This window comes from Aythya ferina, assembly GCF_964211825.1.
Source record: "Aythya ferina genome assembly, chromosome: 11".
NCBI lineage: Eukaryota > Metazoa > Chordata > Aves > Anseriformes > Anatidae > Aythya > Aythya ferina.
Genome location: NC_140307.1, coordinates 11,553,691 through 11,569,569, shown reverse-complemented (window position 1 = coordinate 11,569,569; position 15,879 = coordinate 11,553,691). Strand labels below are relative to the sequence as shown.

Sequence of the window (15,879 nt, the reverse complement as noted above, 5' to 3'; positions counted from 1 at the left end):
ACTCCCCCAGGTCTTTCCTTCAGTAAAGGAAGAGAAAGCAGTTACTGGAAAATACATAGCCCTGTGTGCGTTTCCAGGTGCCAGCTGATCTCCAGTGCGCTTGTTGGATAACCCCAATGTTTCAGCAGCTCACCCAGGGCCTTTGAAGGCACCGTGCTGATCTGCAGCACAACAAGGCTGCTCGGCCCCACTGCTCATGTATTTCCATCCTACCCTTGGTTTTGGTTCATCCCAGTGCTGGTTTGGGACAAGTGATTCCCCAAATGATTCCTTGTTAATTGTTGTAATGTTTCATAATTAGCCCTCCTACGTTGCTTATCTGGCAGTGTTTATTGCCACCAAGCAAGAGATGGCTGTGGCCACATCAGGCTGATGGTCAATGTGCAGAGGCACGGATTTGTGAACATCCTTAGGCTGGCATGCTTGGGCTCCTGGTACCCCGCTTGCAACCTACTAGACAGAGGACCACAGACTGAATTAATTGCATGTAGGAGCAAAACATTGGCAGAAGAGCATGCAATCATGGTTAAAGATGTCATCCCAAAATATTTAGGGGAAAAGAGGGAGCTTTTGGTGGAAGCAAGCTGAGAGAAAACAAATGATGCTATATGAGCTTTGCTCTTTTGCTTCAGGTTGGTGTCGTGAGGCTACACAGCTCTCGTATGTTGGTTAGAGGTCTGGTGGGAAGGGTTTCAATGCGATGTATATAAAGCTGCTGATTTGTTATGGTTCAAGGTTTTACTGAATTAGTTGTGTATGAACCCTGTTTCCTTCTTTATTCTTACATAGCAGCTAAAACCAAGCCATGACTTGATGGTCACTGCTGGTATTGCAAGGTTTTGGGTGACTAGTATGTGCAGAAGCATCATAATACAATTCAAGGTAAAAATTTAAACCAAGGAATCACAAGCAAAGATAGCCCTTAAGTATGAATTGCTGCTTTCTGGCTTGGTCTGTAACTACCTGTGCCAAAGCACGTGTGGTGTGGAGAAACGTGGGCTGGTGACCCTCCTTTGCACGTCTTCTTCGTCACTGTCAATCAAGAGAAATCTCTCATGTCATGGTTGAGAGGACTGTGATGTTGAGGCCCCTCTGGGGAAGCGTTAGTTCTCTTTCTAGGAGAGCTGTAGTGCCTGGAAAGCTTGGGATATTCAGCGCCGTTCACAGATTTACTATGTGGGTTTCAGCCTCCCACTGGCACCAGGCGGTGCCTGCCCCGACACACGCTTCCACCCTGCTTGATGGTTGCTGTGCAGTATTCCCCCTCCTCTTCCCTTCTCCACAAATAAATCTGCGGTCCTCTTGGTGAAGTTAAATACACGTTTTATTTTTATTTCCTTTCTCCATTGGTGATGGGATTTATTGTGTGATCTCATGCATCATCCACTTGAATGCACCAGGGTAAGCCAAGTTAAAGTCTAGGGCACATCTCATGGTTCGGCTGAGCAGAACAGTGTAGCGATCACAGCAAACACCCCATGGCTTTAGGACCAGTGGTGTATGCAACATAAACTAGAACAGTAGACAAAAGCTTTGGCGAGGGCAAAATACGAACATTGTATGTGGTTGCTTAAGAGGTGAAACACGTTTCAGTGCAGAGCATGAATCATTTCCAATCGCCCTTTTCCTTTTCTCCTTTCAGGCTGTGACCGTGCGAAACTCCATGGCTAAATCATTATACAGTGCCCTCTTCGACTGGATAGTTTTCAGGATTAACCATGCACTCCTGAACTCGAAGGACATGGAGGAAAGCACCAAGGTAACGTCTTGCCAGCTATTTTGGCTATGCACTTCAGTTTTAAAATAGGTAACTACGGGATAAAACATTACACAAGCTGCTAATGGCAAATTGCTTAATGTAAAGTTAACTTTTCCTCGTGGAACATTGCTGTTAATATTTCGGACTGAGTATATCATTATTTTAAGTGGTGTTTGCTGAGCCAGGAACAGAGAAGTGCCTCAAATAATATATCCTCAAAGCAGCTGGGGAAAAGGGTTTGGTTTAGTCACAAAAGCCTAGTCCCCCACCCCCTCCAGGAGCAATGCCAAGTCCTTCTTCCTCCTCATGTAAGTCTGTAGGACCACATGTAATTGAGGGAAAAACTGGAAATCTTGCTAACGTGTGTTAGCAAGGTGTTTTGATGAGGTTGTTCAATAAGAATAATTCAAAAAAGTTAAAAACCTGTCGCATTGGGAGATAGCAAGGTAAGAGACCCCTCTGATTCGCAGAAGAGCAAAATTAGGGAAAAGCTCTATGACGGGAAGAGTGAAGTCAGCACAGTGCCTAACCGATTTCCCAAAGAATTTATGGAAGGGATTACAGGACATTTCCTGCGATAGCAGGGGCTGGACACGGTGACCCAGGACATCCTCTCTGCTCCAGTGTTCCCAAACCTGTCCCATGTTCGTCCATGCTCAGAGCAGGGGCTGACCCTCGAGAAGCTTTCTGAGCATGTACGTGTATATATGTGGACATGCACTCACGCGCTTGCAGCTTGCCAGCTACCCTTGGCTTGGAAATTTTGGGCGCAGGCCAGCACTGTATTTTTTGTGTTTTTTTTTTTTTTTTTTTTTCTGGGTCATACATCCAGGCTGAAGCTGCCAAGAGGATTGTTTCACTGAGTGCTAACGTTGTGTTTGAATCATGCTGGAGGACTGAGCGAAGTCGCAGCGGCTTGCAGTGTAGCCGATCCTTCATTTAACTGCACAGAAATGCTTGTGGTGATTAGAGGAGAGTAATTATAGACCGCAAATAAATGTGTTTGTATAAAGTTTGTTTTTAATGTATTGCGGTGACACTACTGACAAGAGAAGTTTTTTGAAGCTGTTGATATCTAGTGAATCTTCAGACTCAATGTGCTTCTTTTCCTTCTGTTTAACGTTTTACAGAAAACATTGTGTTCTTCCCTGATTTTTTTCAAGTCATCAAAAGTTTTGTCTGGGACATCAGGAAAAAAGACAGTTGTTTGTGTATTTGGTGAAACATGAAAGGTAGATTCCTTTGGCAGGGAGATGCATCTCGGATACTGATTGTTTTGTTTAATGATCCAATATTGGTGATTTTTTTTTCCAAATAGTGTGTGTTCCATAATATTTACATACAAAGTCAGACTGGGACATTACCATTTGCTTGCTATTAGCCTGTCACAGCAGGGCAGAACTGTAGGTGCTTACAGGCCATTAGACTTTGGGTCTCAAACTCAGAATAACTTCTTGTGTGGCAGGCATGTTTTGCATAGGTAAAATAAGACTCAAAACCATCTGAGCTCGGAGTGTATGTGGGAGCAGAACTGTATCTGAGGCTGGTGACAGAAGTGAAGATGAAAGGATGTCTGTGAGCATAAAGTCTGATTTCAGTGCTCGTACTCAGCTGCCCTTTAAAAGCCCTTGATTCCAGCTCATACAGGCTTTGCAGAAACAGGCTCAACCAGAGGTGTCATTTGCCTGATTGTGGTAGATCAGGATTTTGCTGGTGCAAGATGGAAGTTGGAGAAAGAGACAAATATTCCAAAGACACAGCTGCATCTTCATCAGGCACATGAAATCCTGCATTGCTCCCTGCTCTGCATGCTGTAAAAACTTATCTCTGTACCCTGCAAAGCCTTTTTGCTGGGGAAGAGCAGCTGGCCACCTCTGTAAACCAAGACTTGGCCAAACTGGTGGTGGTTTTTGAATCTCTGGAGGGCTATTTTGTTGATAGGTGGGAAGAAGACCTAGGTCCTAACAAAGTCTGTGGCCCCAAGAGAACTTGGGACAATGGGAATGGAGAGATTTTTTATATCCCAGTATGTGTGTTTATTTATTATCAGCAGTAAGGAGAAGATCAAGAGATGAAGCTAGATTTAAAAAAAATAAACACTCGGTCATCACTCTTCCACTGTTTTTCAAGCTAGTATTTGAAAGATGTAAATCAGACCTTTGATATCCAAATTTAGTTAAATGTACAGTGAATTATTTTGGGAAAGCACAGTAGGATTTGGCTTATCTCGCTTGCTGGCAGGACTTGTGCATTATATCTGAACTGAGTTGTGAATAGTCATTTGAAACGGGCTGTTTTATGCTTACAGCAGCACTACTACGTACGAGTTTCACTATGACTTGCTGCTGGTGTGTTCTCAGTTTTCCTTCGTCGTCTCCCTTTAGCTTTTAGTTTCTGTTCTGATAATGGCTTTGCTCGTGATACCCTACAAGCTGTCCGAAATTTGACCTTTATTAATGAGGTCGGAGACGTTTCTTCCTCATGAGAACTAGATTACTAAACCTCAGAGAGTCTTTTATTTAATTTCCCCTCCATAAATTAGGTTAAGAATTGTTAGAGGTCCGTCTTGCCGCTTAAAATGATGATATAGTACAGATCATGTTTGAACGAGAGACGTTTCTTTCAAGGGGGTTTTTAAGCTTTCCCATTTGGTTCTTGTGAAGCATCTTCCTTTCCTGCTAAATAACCCCATTGTGTTCAGCGGAGGTGCTCTGTAAGTGTTTATGACGGTGAATGTGAATTCATGGCCTCTAAATAATTTAAATTAATCAACTAAGTTCATTCCTGGCTGTCTGACCTGAAACAGAGGAAGAATTGCTGAGCACTTCATGGGTTTAGTGCGCATCTGTTCATCATTTTCAGGTCCCAACTTCAAAATTCATAACAAATCTCTGCCTCACACTTGATATCATATGTCACCGTGTATGTTGTGGTGATACAAATTGAAGTAATCCTTTTAGATTTATTGGTGATGGTTTTCTGTATTTACAGTATTGGCTTGCATTGGAATATTGTTTAATTTTATTCCTTTTCCCCAGAATTTGAAACAAATCCATTTGTAATTGCCAAAGTGTACCTCAGAGCTGGAATGACATCACCAGCATGCATTCGGGGTACAATAAGTCAGCTCTGACAGTCGATGTTTATAGGTAACTTGGGAGCTGTGGAGCACTGAGCTCCAAGGCTGTCATTTGCAGAATGCCCTCGAGGCCCCTGCGTGGCATTTAGCTCCCTGATTCACAGCTGTGGCATTTCCAGAAAAGAGCGAGGCCACTTTTATCTCAACTACAGAGTGATTCCTAGCCCAGGGCTCGCACAAATTTCAAAATCCTTGTAGACGTAGGCTTTTAATTATGGGAGTTTTGCTATAGATTGGTATACTGGTGCGCTCGTCTGCTGCTGGTCCTGCTGCAGGCTTGCGCACTCGCAGGCTTGTCACTGCTGTGCACTTGTTCTCTTTAAATGTTAGTTTCAGTAAAGGAACAAGATTAAGACATAAGCTAGACTTCGGCTCATGAAATCTAAATTATGTTGCATCTTGGCATGATTTCCACATGGCACTTGTTCGAAGTCTGAATTCGAAACTGAAGCATTACAGATTTTTAAATTTAAAACTCCTTTGATTATTTTCATTATATATTGGGCTGTAAACTTAATCCCAGATTACATGCTTTAAGGAGTCTGGAACTTTAACAGAAAAATTTCACTCATTCACACCTCAATGGAAATCATTTTTTCAACTTTCTGTTAGAAGTGGCTGTATTGGTGAAAGGTTTTGTGCTGTTTTATAATGGAAAAAACAATACAACCCTTTTGTGTGTATGTAGAGTGAGGTTTTTGGAGGAAAGCAGCTCAGGAGGCAGAGAAATAGACAGAAATTCACAAGTTCTTGTTTTCAAAAGCTGGACCAACTTGAACGTGTTGACCCCTTTCTTTTGGGAACTCCACGGCTCTGCCTTCCACACCAGAAAGCAAACCACAGAGCACTGCCCTTGTTTCTCCTGCGTGAAAGTGTTTGGCTAAAGCCACACTGCCCATTTACTCATTCGAAGGCAGTCAGGAGCTGGGCGCAACTGAGGTGAGACGAGGGAACTGCTGCTTTGCTCAGTGGGACAACCAAGGCAGCCCCAGCCATGCTCATCTTGTACAGCTGCAGTGATGTCAAATACAGCATTGTTTGGGCGCCTTACTTCTGAACTTGTTTTTTGTGGCACTTTCATAGAAACTTGTAGAAAAGGAACTTTAAAATATAAAACGTTTTTAATAGGCTTCTTCTTTTACAAGTGAAATAGTCACTTTTTCTATATCTAATAACTCTATTTTGCTTTATAAACTTACTTGCATACAGCACATTAAAAAGTATTTCAGTAGCAGTTTGGACACAGTAACTTCATCAGCACTAAAAACAGGGGGAGGTTATTTGTGCTCAGCTATTTCATGTTAAATTTTGTTGTGAAAGGCTGTCTGTGTTTAATTTAAAGTGTTCACTCAAGGTAGGGGCTTAGCAATGTCCACACAGAAACAACGCAATGCTTATGAAAACGTGTGCAGCCGGTATAGGCACTGCGATGAGGACTCTGAAAGTGGGAACAGTTATTTCTTGTAAGTCTTGTTTTTGGTCGCAGTAATAAAGACGTTGATCTTGAGTCATTTTGGGAGCTCTTTTGCACTGTACAGAAAAGTTTGCATGGCAGTGGAAGAGTTGGGGTTGTGATTTGCCTACGCAAGGGTGATACGGATGGCTGATCAGTACCGTGGATTCAAAATAGTCACTATCTGGTGTTTCCATCATAAACTTTATGTATCCTATAGATAAAACAAGTGATCTGCTAACTAAAGGAGATTTAAGAAAAAAAAAAAATATATATATATATATTTACCTCTCAGTCTGAGGGTTAATGAATGGGTCCGTGAACGAATCGTTAGGACGTGCAGGGGAAGGAGCCGATCACTCTGCCAGGCTCCATCCTTGGTCCTGAGGCTTCCAATTTCCATCTCCTGGCCAAATGGCTGTTTCTTGCAGGCATCTTGCCAGGGGATTCAAACCTCTGGGAAGCTGGCCAAGGGCTCTCAACAGTCGTCCTTGTAACAGGCAAGGCTGCGGGTGAGGAGGTAAAACCCATCCGGCCCTGGAATAGGGAGGTAAACCTCAACATCAGGCAAGAGGAGGATAAAGGGGCCAAAGACCTTTTGGAAAAATGGTCTAGGTGCACTTGGGAGTGTTCCTGCTGTGCTTTATATGCTTTTTCAGTTGTGCTTTTTGCGTGTGTGACTGTTAGCATAGCCACAGTCCCCAGAGCTTCAACTCATAAGTGTGGCTTCCCAGCGCACGGCAGCTGCATCTCCTTCAGTTTTAGGTGTCTCTCTGTTTATGGACCCAGTACAGAAGGAATATTTTACTGCCACGTTATGTGATCTGTTGAAAACTGTCAAACTGCAGTGTGGAGAGTCTTGTGGGTAGTCTGGTTTATATTTCTGGCAGTGGAATAACACCAGCCTTAGGAAGGTGGTTTTATAAAATCCTTAGCATAGATAAGACCAATAAAATTAAAAACATGATGCCCAGCAACTCGTGGGTTCTTACGGGTGGAGCAGAGAGGTGTTTTCATCCTTGCTTGAGCTTTGGGTCACTTGACCGGTGCTAATGCTTTTACTTCTCTAACTATTTTAATTTAATTAATTTAATTAATTATAATGTATGAACAGAGCACTTTGTGCACAAGTGGGATGATGGTTAGACATGGGAGCTCATTGAAGAGCAAAGGCTGCTAACGGTGAGCTGCTGGAGCTCTGTGCACATGCCCTTCATGCTCAGTGCTCCTCTTGGAGGGGGCAATACACTTGTTAGATGGGGACAAGCTGAGTTTTATTTGTAACTGATTATTAATTACTTGTTTGACGGAACAGTTCTATACAGGCTTGAATGCTGCAGCAGGAATTATGCTTACTTCAGCTGCTCTTTACCAAGGCGAGCAAGGTTTATATGCTGCCACAGCCCCACTTCCCTTTTCCCCTGTGCTCCTCAAATCCATCTGACTGCAGAGGTTCTGGATTCTCAAGTTTTGTGAAACACAGGAACCACGTATAGCAGAAACAGGTTGCAAAGAAAGCTGTGAATTCACAGCGACATCACGTAAAAACTCTTGGTGCACCCACGTCTTGATGCCTGTCTCAAGAAGTTGTGGCAGGCTAGAGGAGGTTCAGGCAAGCACTTTGGAAGGCTTACAGCTGGGCTGTGTTTACGTAGAGACTCTATCTATCTAGTAAGCCTGTTTCTGTGCACTATCTTCATGGTGCGAGCTTCTTTTCCAATCCTACCCTTGTTTTCCCCCAAACTGCTATATTAGATCCAATAGAAAAACCTGGAACTGGGTTCAAGTTTCTTCAAAGATGGCAATTTTTCTATAAATTATCTCTGAAAGGACTTTTATTTAAAAAAAAAAAAAAAAAAAAAAAGGCCATCTGTCCAGACCTCTAAAGTTACATGTTGTCTCTCTGATGTAAGTGAAGTCTTCCAGATGGTGTAATATTAACAGTTCCAATAAAAATTAAAAGTCCTGCTATTAAGTATATTTAACTATGTTTATATGGCTTTGATGATGTACTGCATACAAATAATCCATTCACTTTGGATGTTTTTTTTTTTTTTTTTTTCTAAACTGCATTCTTATTTTCCTTCCAGACTTTATCCATTGGAGTACTTGATATTTTTGGGTTTGAAGACTATGAGAATAACAGTTTTGAACAATTCTGCATTAACTTTGCCAATGAGCGCTTGCAGCACTACTTCAACCAACACATCTTTAAACTTGAACAGGTAGGTCTGTAAATACTTACTCTGTAATGCAGTGAGCCTAGGCATGAATTTGTAGCACCAATGGATCCAGAGTTCTTCAACTGTCTCACTAATTTCTTTGTGTTAAAAGGTGTAAATTATTCATATTTACCTTCTATCACTGTATTTTTTATTTATCAGATTACTTACTGCTACCTATAAGATAAATTCCAGAGATTTGCTATTGCCAGTTAATGCTTGCTTTCCAGGCCCTTTGTGAGTGCATAACAGAAGCAGCCCCAAACATCATGGAGACCTGAACTGTCGTTCTTTTGTCTCTTTATTATATGCTTGGAGGATTTGTCAGTGAGCAATCTCTTTCTTGCCTTTGTCTGGACTTGCTGCTGTATAATTTAGTATCTCATGTACTATATGGCTGCACCTATTGAAAATTTAACACATCCTGCAAGGTCGGACTTGAGATCCTTCTGATAGCAGTGTCATGTTAGGAGAGGTTGAACTTTAAGCTTTACTTTAGGTTTGTCAAGACTGGGTGTTTCTTTTCAGCCTCAGATTAATGGGCTGTAAGAGAGATGACAAAAGTACAGGCTATAATTTAACAGGTAACATATACCACAAAATGACATAGCTTCTCAATAGGCTGAGAGGAGGCTTTTCCAAACATCATTTGTTAGTTACTAACAAGCAGGACACGACAACTGCTAAAGTACATGTCATTTTTTGAACGCGCAATGGATAATTGGGCTGAATAAAAGGCAGTCTGTCTTCCGTAGTATCCTGTCTCTGACAGTGACTGATAGAAGATGCCTTCGGAAGAATTAAGTATATGTATATATGTATACATATGTATAAAGAAATATTTTAAAAGTACAGTAGATGCTACAGACCTTCAAAATGCTTTTTTTTTTTTTTTTAATGCCAGTCCACATGCCCTTCTTTCAGGTGAAATTCTTCTTTGGGTGGGGTCAATGGAAATCCTCCTTATCATTAGTTTCAGCAGAGCTGGTATTTGATGAACTGCACTCTGTAGCCTGAGTCCAGCTGAGATCAGAGAATTAAGCCAGCCCTTCCCAGAAACTCTGATAGCTTTTCTTTGGGCCCCTGCATTACAAGAGATAAGCAATACAAGAGATCTGGAAAGCCAGAAAAGGGATGGGCATACAGGAAGGGCAAAAATGAGCAACGTAGCCCCAGATGGATTATTATCGGGCTGTTTGCTGCAGAGTTTGACCCTTGTGTCTTAGCTCTCTTCATCAAGAAGATGGAGTGGAGCCACTAAATGTTTTATTTCAGTTTTGTAGCTGGTTCTTTATATTCTGATGCACCCTTCAATGGATGTTGTGAGAAGCTATTGAGGAAACCTGACTGTATTTCTAGGAAACAGGTCTGGGTTACAATTAGCCACAATAAAAGAGCAAACTAAGAGACTGCTGCAAAGTCAATATAGCTTTTTTTTTTTTTTTTTTTTTTTTTTTTTTTTTTTTTCCCCTATGAAGATAACCAATAGACTTTCTAGAAGGGATTTGGGTAGGGAGGACCCTTCCTGAAAGCTGGAGGGAGGATGCACATTGGTGAGGTGGGATTTCAGGGCAGTTGAGGGAACAAGCTGAGATGCCAGCATCCCTAAGAGAATTCCTGTGCTCGGGCTGGGATTTCTTAGCAGGTCAGTGCTCCACCCTGGGTCTGGGGTATATACAGAGCTCCTGACGGCAGCAGTTTGGTGGAAGGAATGTGCCTCTAATTCTCCCTGGGCCAGCTTATAACCAATGACCTAATTAGCTTTCTACAATAAATCTGTCAAGTGCATGAAGTCATTGAAGTCCATATTTTCTATATGGATGAGAGGAACAGTTTCAGGGGCATCTGTTTCCCCAGTACTCATTCCAATTCTTAATGCTGGAGCACGTCATTTGCAGTCTCTGCCAGTGGAAAATATGCTCATCTCTTCATTTTTTGCTTCCTGCAAGTATAAATACATTGCACAGCCACATGAGTGCTAATTCCTGGTTGACTTTCACAGTTATATCATTTTATCTTGTTCTTCTGGGGGTTATGTGCTGCATGTAGAGGAATGCATCTGATGAGAAGAAAAGTGTTGATACATATTAAGATTCTGGGACTTGAGAACATCCTTTGTTCCTTGTTGGCCCAAAGATTAATCTGCTTTTTAATAATAATAGCCAGTCTACAAATGAAGACAGGGTAGTTAATATTGTGTTTCAAGACAGCAAAGTAGTTGCGTTACCTTGAGCTGCAAAAGTCAGAGATATTTGGTGCTTGCAAGGATTTATTTGATGTATTCTGTGCTGAAAAACTAGTGGGGTTATTGGTGATGTGCAGGTGTCCTCTGCTTCCAGAGAGAGGCTTCTTGTATCTTCAGAGCTTACAGGAGGTGGCAGACAGCATTACCCAAGCTATCTGGACATTTCTGCCAGAAGAAAGGACAAATTCCAGTAATCACCAAGGGTTTTTCTTAAAGTTGTAGTAGAATTTGTGTGCAAGAATGGTATATAGCAATGATGTAATTGTTGCTATGACATACCCCTTATGTTATGGAAACCAGAATCCCCACCGTAAAGCGATCTAGCGCAGGCGTGGGATTATTTTAACCTCATTTTCTTTTTTTCCTTCTATGATTCCTGGTGAAACCTAACACAATGTGCGTTGCGAATCTTTTTTTAAACCGTCTGTCTGAAGACAGCGCTATTTCCAGCTGTTTGCAAACAACCGTCTGAGGCATCCTCTGGCCGTCTGTCTTCAGCCTGGTGCCTCTGTCAGAGTGGTTGCAGTTGTGCTGCCCACCAGGAGCCTGCTCCAGGCCAGGGCAGATGCAAAGACCCCATCGACAGCCAGCCCCTGGCTGGATAGCTGAGGAAGACCCGGTGGTGATTCACGATGCATGGCAATGTGCTTTAGCAGGTGACAGCAGAGTACAGGAGAGACCAGCGCTAACCATGCGGTGAAGCCTGGGCTCATAAATTCTGGTATATTTGTGTAGGCAAACTCACAGATTCAAAAGGGTAATGATTTACCCTTTAAGATTTAAAGATTGTTATTGCAGGAATGCCTCACCATTTAGCCAGTGCGGTTTTCTCCTTCCCACGTGCCCCACAGAGCAGGTCGGTGGCAGCAGGCTGTTCGAGGGGCTGTGCTCCTGCTGCTGGTGGCTGCTAGGGGTGCTCCCACAGTCGGTGCCGTGCCCTCTCTGAGTGGCAGGAGGATGTGTGTCCTTTGGCAGGCTCCTCGCAAAGCGAGGACGTGGTTTGCTCAGATGGTCTCCCATTGACTGGTACGGCCCTGGTGTAAGGCAAGATGTCCTCACGGTGCTTCGTCTCGTTAGTTGCCCTCAGAGCATCTCACCTCTGCTGCAGAACTCTACTCTGAGTACCGAGTTTTCAGATCCTTGGCACTTAGAGGGCCAGGAACACAGGGGTTTATTTCATTATGTATTCCATGCTGTCCTGATGGTTAGGCAGCCTTCTGGTACTCATTGTTTTGGCTCACCCCCACCCTCCTCTTCCTGTTTTCAGCTGATTTTTTGCAAAGTTTGAGAAGTCCTGCAGCTTTCCATCCCACGGGCATTGCTGCTGAAACTTCTCTGCCTAATTTTCTACTTCGCGGTTTGTTTACATGCCAGATTTCAATTTCGAGGACATCCTTTTATTGTTTTAAAAATTGACGAATAACTGAGGTTGAGCCTCAAAAAAAAAAAAAAAAAAAAAAGACTTGGAGCATGATCAACTGGCATGTTCTCAGGTGTTGAGCAAAGTCTATTTTCTGGCACGGTCCCTGGTGAGTTTGATGTCCCAGCCAGCTCACACAGAAAAACTTAATTTCATAAAGATAACATGTCCTGCAAAATGTATGCTCAGTCATCTAAAGCTCTGCAAATATTTCCAGAGGTATAGAGGTTTTACTGTTTCTGGAGAATAAGTGGAGAAGGTTGACAGTCCGGACTATATTGTGGATGATGTAACAACAAAACACACACACACAAAAAAACAAACACGCAAAAAGCCCTGAATTTGTTGCAGGATGTGATGATACACAGTTTATACGGTCTGTGAAATGTCTGTAGCCATGGTTATCACCTGCAATGTTTTAAAGCATCTTGGATATTCAGGATTTCTCATTTGGCTCCATATCCCAGCAGCCTACCATGCATGTCATTTAGAGAAAATAAAAAGAGAAATAACTAATGAAAAAGGCTCTTTCTCCTATTGTGTGGAGGGCTTTTTCCCTTCCCTCCAGTGGCTCATCGCTCCGCTTAGGCATGAACATATTTCATCTTTATCGTGGCCGGAGACAAGAGGCGACCATCAGAAGTGAAGCGTCGAGCGCTGGGAGGCTGGGTTCGGGTTTCTGTTTTCGTTGGAGATGGGCTGGCGGGTGCTCGCTGAAAAATGCTGTGCTCAGCTCTATTCCACATGACACACGGAGAAATAACAAGCTGCAGAAGTTATTGATTTATTATTTGGAAATATGCCATCCTACATAAGTCACACGTGGAGGGAAAAAAAAAAAATCCTTTGAGTTGCTTAAATGTTATCTTCAGAATAGGAAGATTGGAAGAAAACCTGTCTCTGTTTGCCACCAGCCCCCTAAAATGTTTCCTGTGGCCAGTCCCCTCCTGGGACAAGAGGAGCTGGGGTCTGCAGGGGCTGTGTTAGCCACCGGCCCCTTCCTAGGCTCCTTCAAGCAATGAGCACGTGCCGGATGCAGTGATTCACTTCTATTTTGGTAAAGGTTGAGCAGGAGAGAGGCAGGGGAGAGCTTCAGGTTGGGGGTAGCACAAAAAATGTTTGGAAAAGCATATTTTGATTTTATTAAATCTGCACAGCAGCATCCTAGGTAGGCAAATTGGAAAATGTGCTTAAAATATTACTAGAAAATGTTCTGGGAAGCTCTCATGGGGTGATGTAGTGGCATAAAAGACTCCAAGGCTTTTTGCATCTTTTCTACACTAGGTCTAGCTATCCATAAGAAACAGTTTGGCATGCTTTGGGTTGTTTTTGTCCTTGTTTTTTGTTTCCTTGACACTTGCTTAAAGCCCAATGTAGAGAAGTACTATATCTGTGAAGCCCACTAAGGATTTAGTTTTTGTGAAAATATTGTCATTATGGTTAGCTGTGTAAAACTCATAAGGTAAACGCACCGAGAGGTAAATGCTTCCATTTGCAGGTTGGGGAGTATGTTAATTTTAAGGCTTAAGCTCCTATTTTGGTTAGGAGAAAGATAGAGAAGCAGAACTGATTTGGGATTCAAACAACAGGAGGACCAAACCTCTTTAAAAAGTAAATTAAAAAATGCTACTGTACTGATATTATGTATATTATGCAACAGAGGCAGAAATAGGTATTAAAAGGGACTAGATAAAGATGAAATAAACACTATTCTGTAACTTTTATTTTATATTTAATGGTACAGAACTATTTTCTTTCCGCACCCCAGTGGATTGCCTTGTACACTCAGCTTTGGAGAGCGCTGATCTCAGGTGCTTTGGGTCCAAGCTCTGAGTCTTTGACCAGAGCTGTGGTTATAGGGAAATTCTTGCACATTCTCTATACCTTTCAGTTACAGTAGGCAAGGATTTAATAAATATTTGATTATTTCAACCAAAAATCACCAGCAAGTCCCTGTGAACAACAGCTTTTCTTAAAAAATCTGTATGCATCTTGGCGGATTTTCATAAGCAGGATGGGGATCCAACAGGTCCAACGTGAGTGCCCTTCTTTTTGGGCAGAATGATGAGCGAGGAAATGCTGGAAGCAGAAAGCCTCTGAAATATTTCAGTTTGTCTGAAACGATGCCTTATCAAGGCAGGAACGACTGGTCCACTACGTGCGAGATTCCTGCCTGGACAGCTGGCTTGGCACCATAGCAAGATTTTATAGGGGCAGCCTAAGATGACTTTTATAACAGGGAGAGCTGTGAGCCCGCTGCGAGAGTAGATGAATGTAATGGGAAATGGGAGAGCGTGTATTTATTGACATAAGAGGAAGGTGGCATTTAGCTGGGGTTCCCCTCACAGTGTCCAAGCCTGATGGTGAAAACCATTGCTATATACATTTTTTTCCTCTATGATTTCAATACAAGTTACCCACAGATCGCGTGGCATCGTCAGACTCTTGCTTTACCTGGCTGTAGGGACAGAGTTGGGAAAAAGGATGCTAAAGGAGTGAGTGGGACTGTGGCAATGTGTGTTTTGCAAGCTGAATGGCACAAACTCAGTTTTCCATCTTTTGAGAGCAAAACGCAATTTTTGAGCAAAACCCTTTGTTGCCACTAGTGTAGGAAATTGATATGGGCTCATATGGAGAGCCCGTATGCCACAAAACCCTGGCTTCAGATTGGGTTGAATAATGGCAATCCCAAGGGCATCAGCTCGTGCTCGTCGGCTGCTGGTGGTGCTGCTGGATGGAGCGCAGGGCACGATGTCTGCTTACAAACCGTGGCAGTTATTTCCCTGTGATTTTCTAATTGTGATTTAATGACAGCTCAGTGTTCATCTCAGGTGCTTTGAATCCAAAATGGTAATTCACTTTTTTTTTTTCTTTAAATAAAAGTATCTTCTTCTCTTACAAAGATCCCAGGGGGATTTGATGTCTCCAATGCAAAACCACGCGCTGCATGCAGGCAGGCAAGTTTTTGCAGGCACCCAAAGACATGATGACTTGGTTGTTTATAGCTTGAATGGTCCACAGTGAAGGTTGTTTATCAGAACCCCTGCATCACCAGATGGTGTCATTAAAAATAGCACAGTTTATAAACCTGTTTATAGATGGCGTATTTATACAGCATGTGGATATGTATTTATATATGCTGTCTGTGGGCGCTTTTTTTAAAAAATGCTGTGTGTATAAATTCCTTTTCTACTTAGCTTGAGAACAAACAAAAAATACTTGGCAAGCTCCTAAATGAAGCATTGGCATCGTCAGCCTTGGCACGCGCGTCTGGAGGGGCGTCAGGAACTCAAGGCATCTGTGTCATCTGCCGCCCGCAGCCGTGGGTCTCCTTCGATTGGGAGCTCACTCACAGTGAGGTTTTCCCATCTTGAGGATTTGTCACCTTGAGGTCATTTTAATGAACACGTTGCACTGGGATGATTTTGCTTCAGTGACCTGTGTCATAGAAGGTGGACTTCAGGAGCTCTAGCTACCTTTGCCAGCCCTTCCCTAGGACAGCTTTTGGCTCTTCTGGTTTGCTGTGTTATCTGTCAGTGATTTTGCAGGAAAAGCAATATTTTCAAATATATTTAAGTATTTTTAAATTCAAGTAAAAAATGCAGGACTGCTCAGGAGCAACAGCATTTAAAGCTGTAATC

The 15,879-nt window shown here is 42.6% G+C and overlaps 1 protein-coding gene across 16 annotated transcripts in view; it reads left to right on the top strand.

The window, feature by feature from the left end:
- The window catches only part of MYO9A (myosin IXA), a 194,910-nt gene that overhangs the window by 113,737 nt on the left and 65,294 nt on the right, over window positions 1-15,879 (top strand). For all 16 annotated transcript variants that reach the window (XM_084532490.1, XM_084532484.1, XM_084532487.1 and 13 more), the window contains 2 exons: window positions 1,643-1,759; window positions 8,442-8,576. In XM_084532490.1, the coding sequence (XP_084388616.1) occupies window positions 1,643-1,759; window positions 8,442-8,576 (252 nt within the window). The remainder of the gene's footprint in view (window positions 1-1,642; window positions 1,760-8,441; window positions 8,577-15,879) is intronic.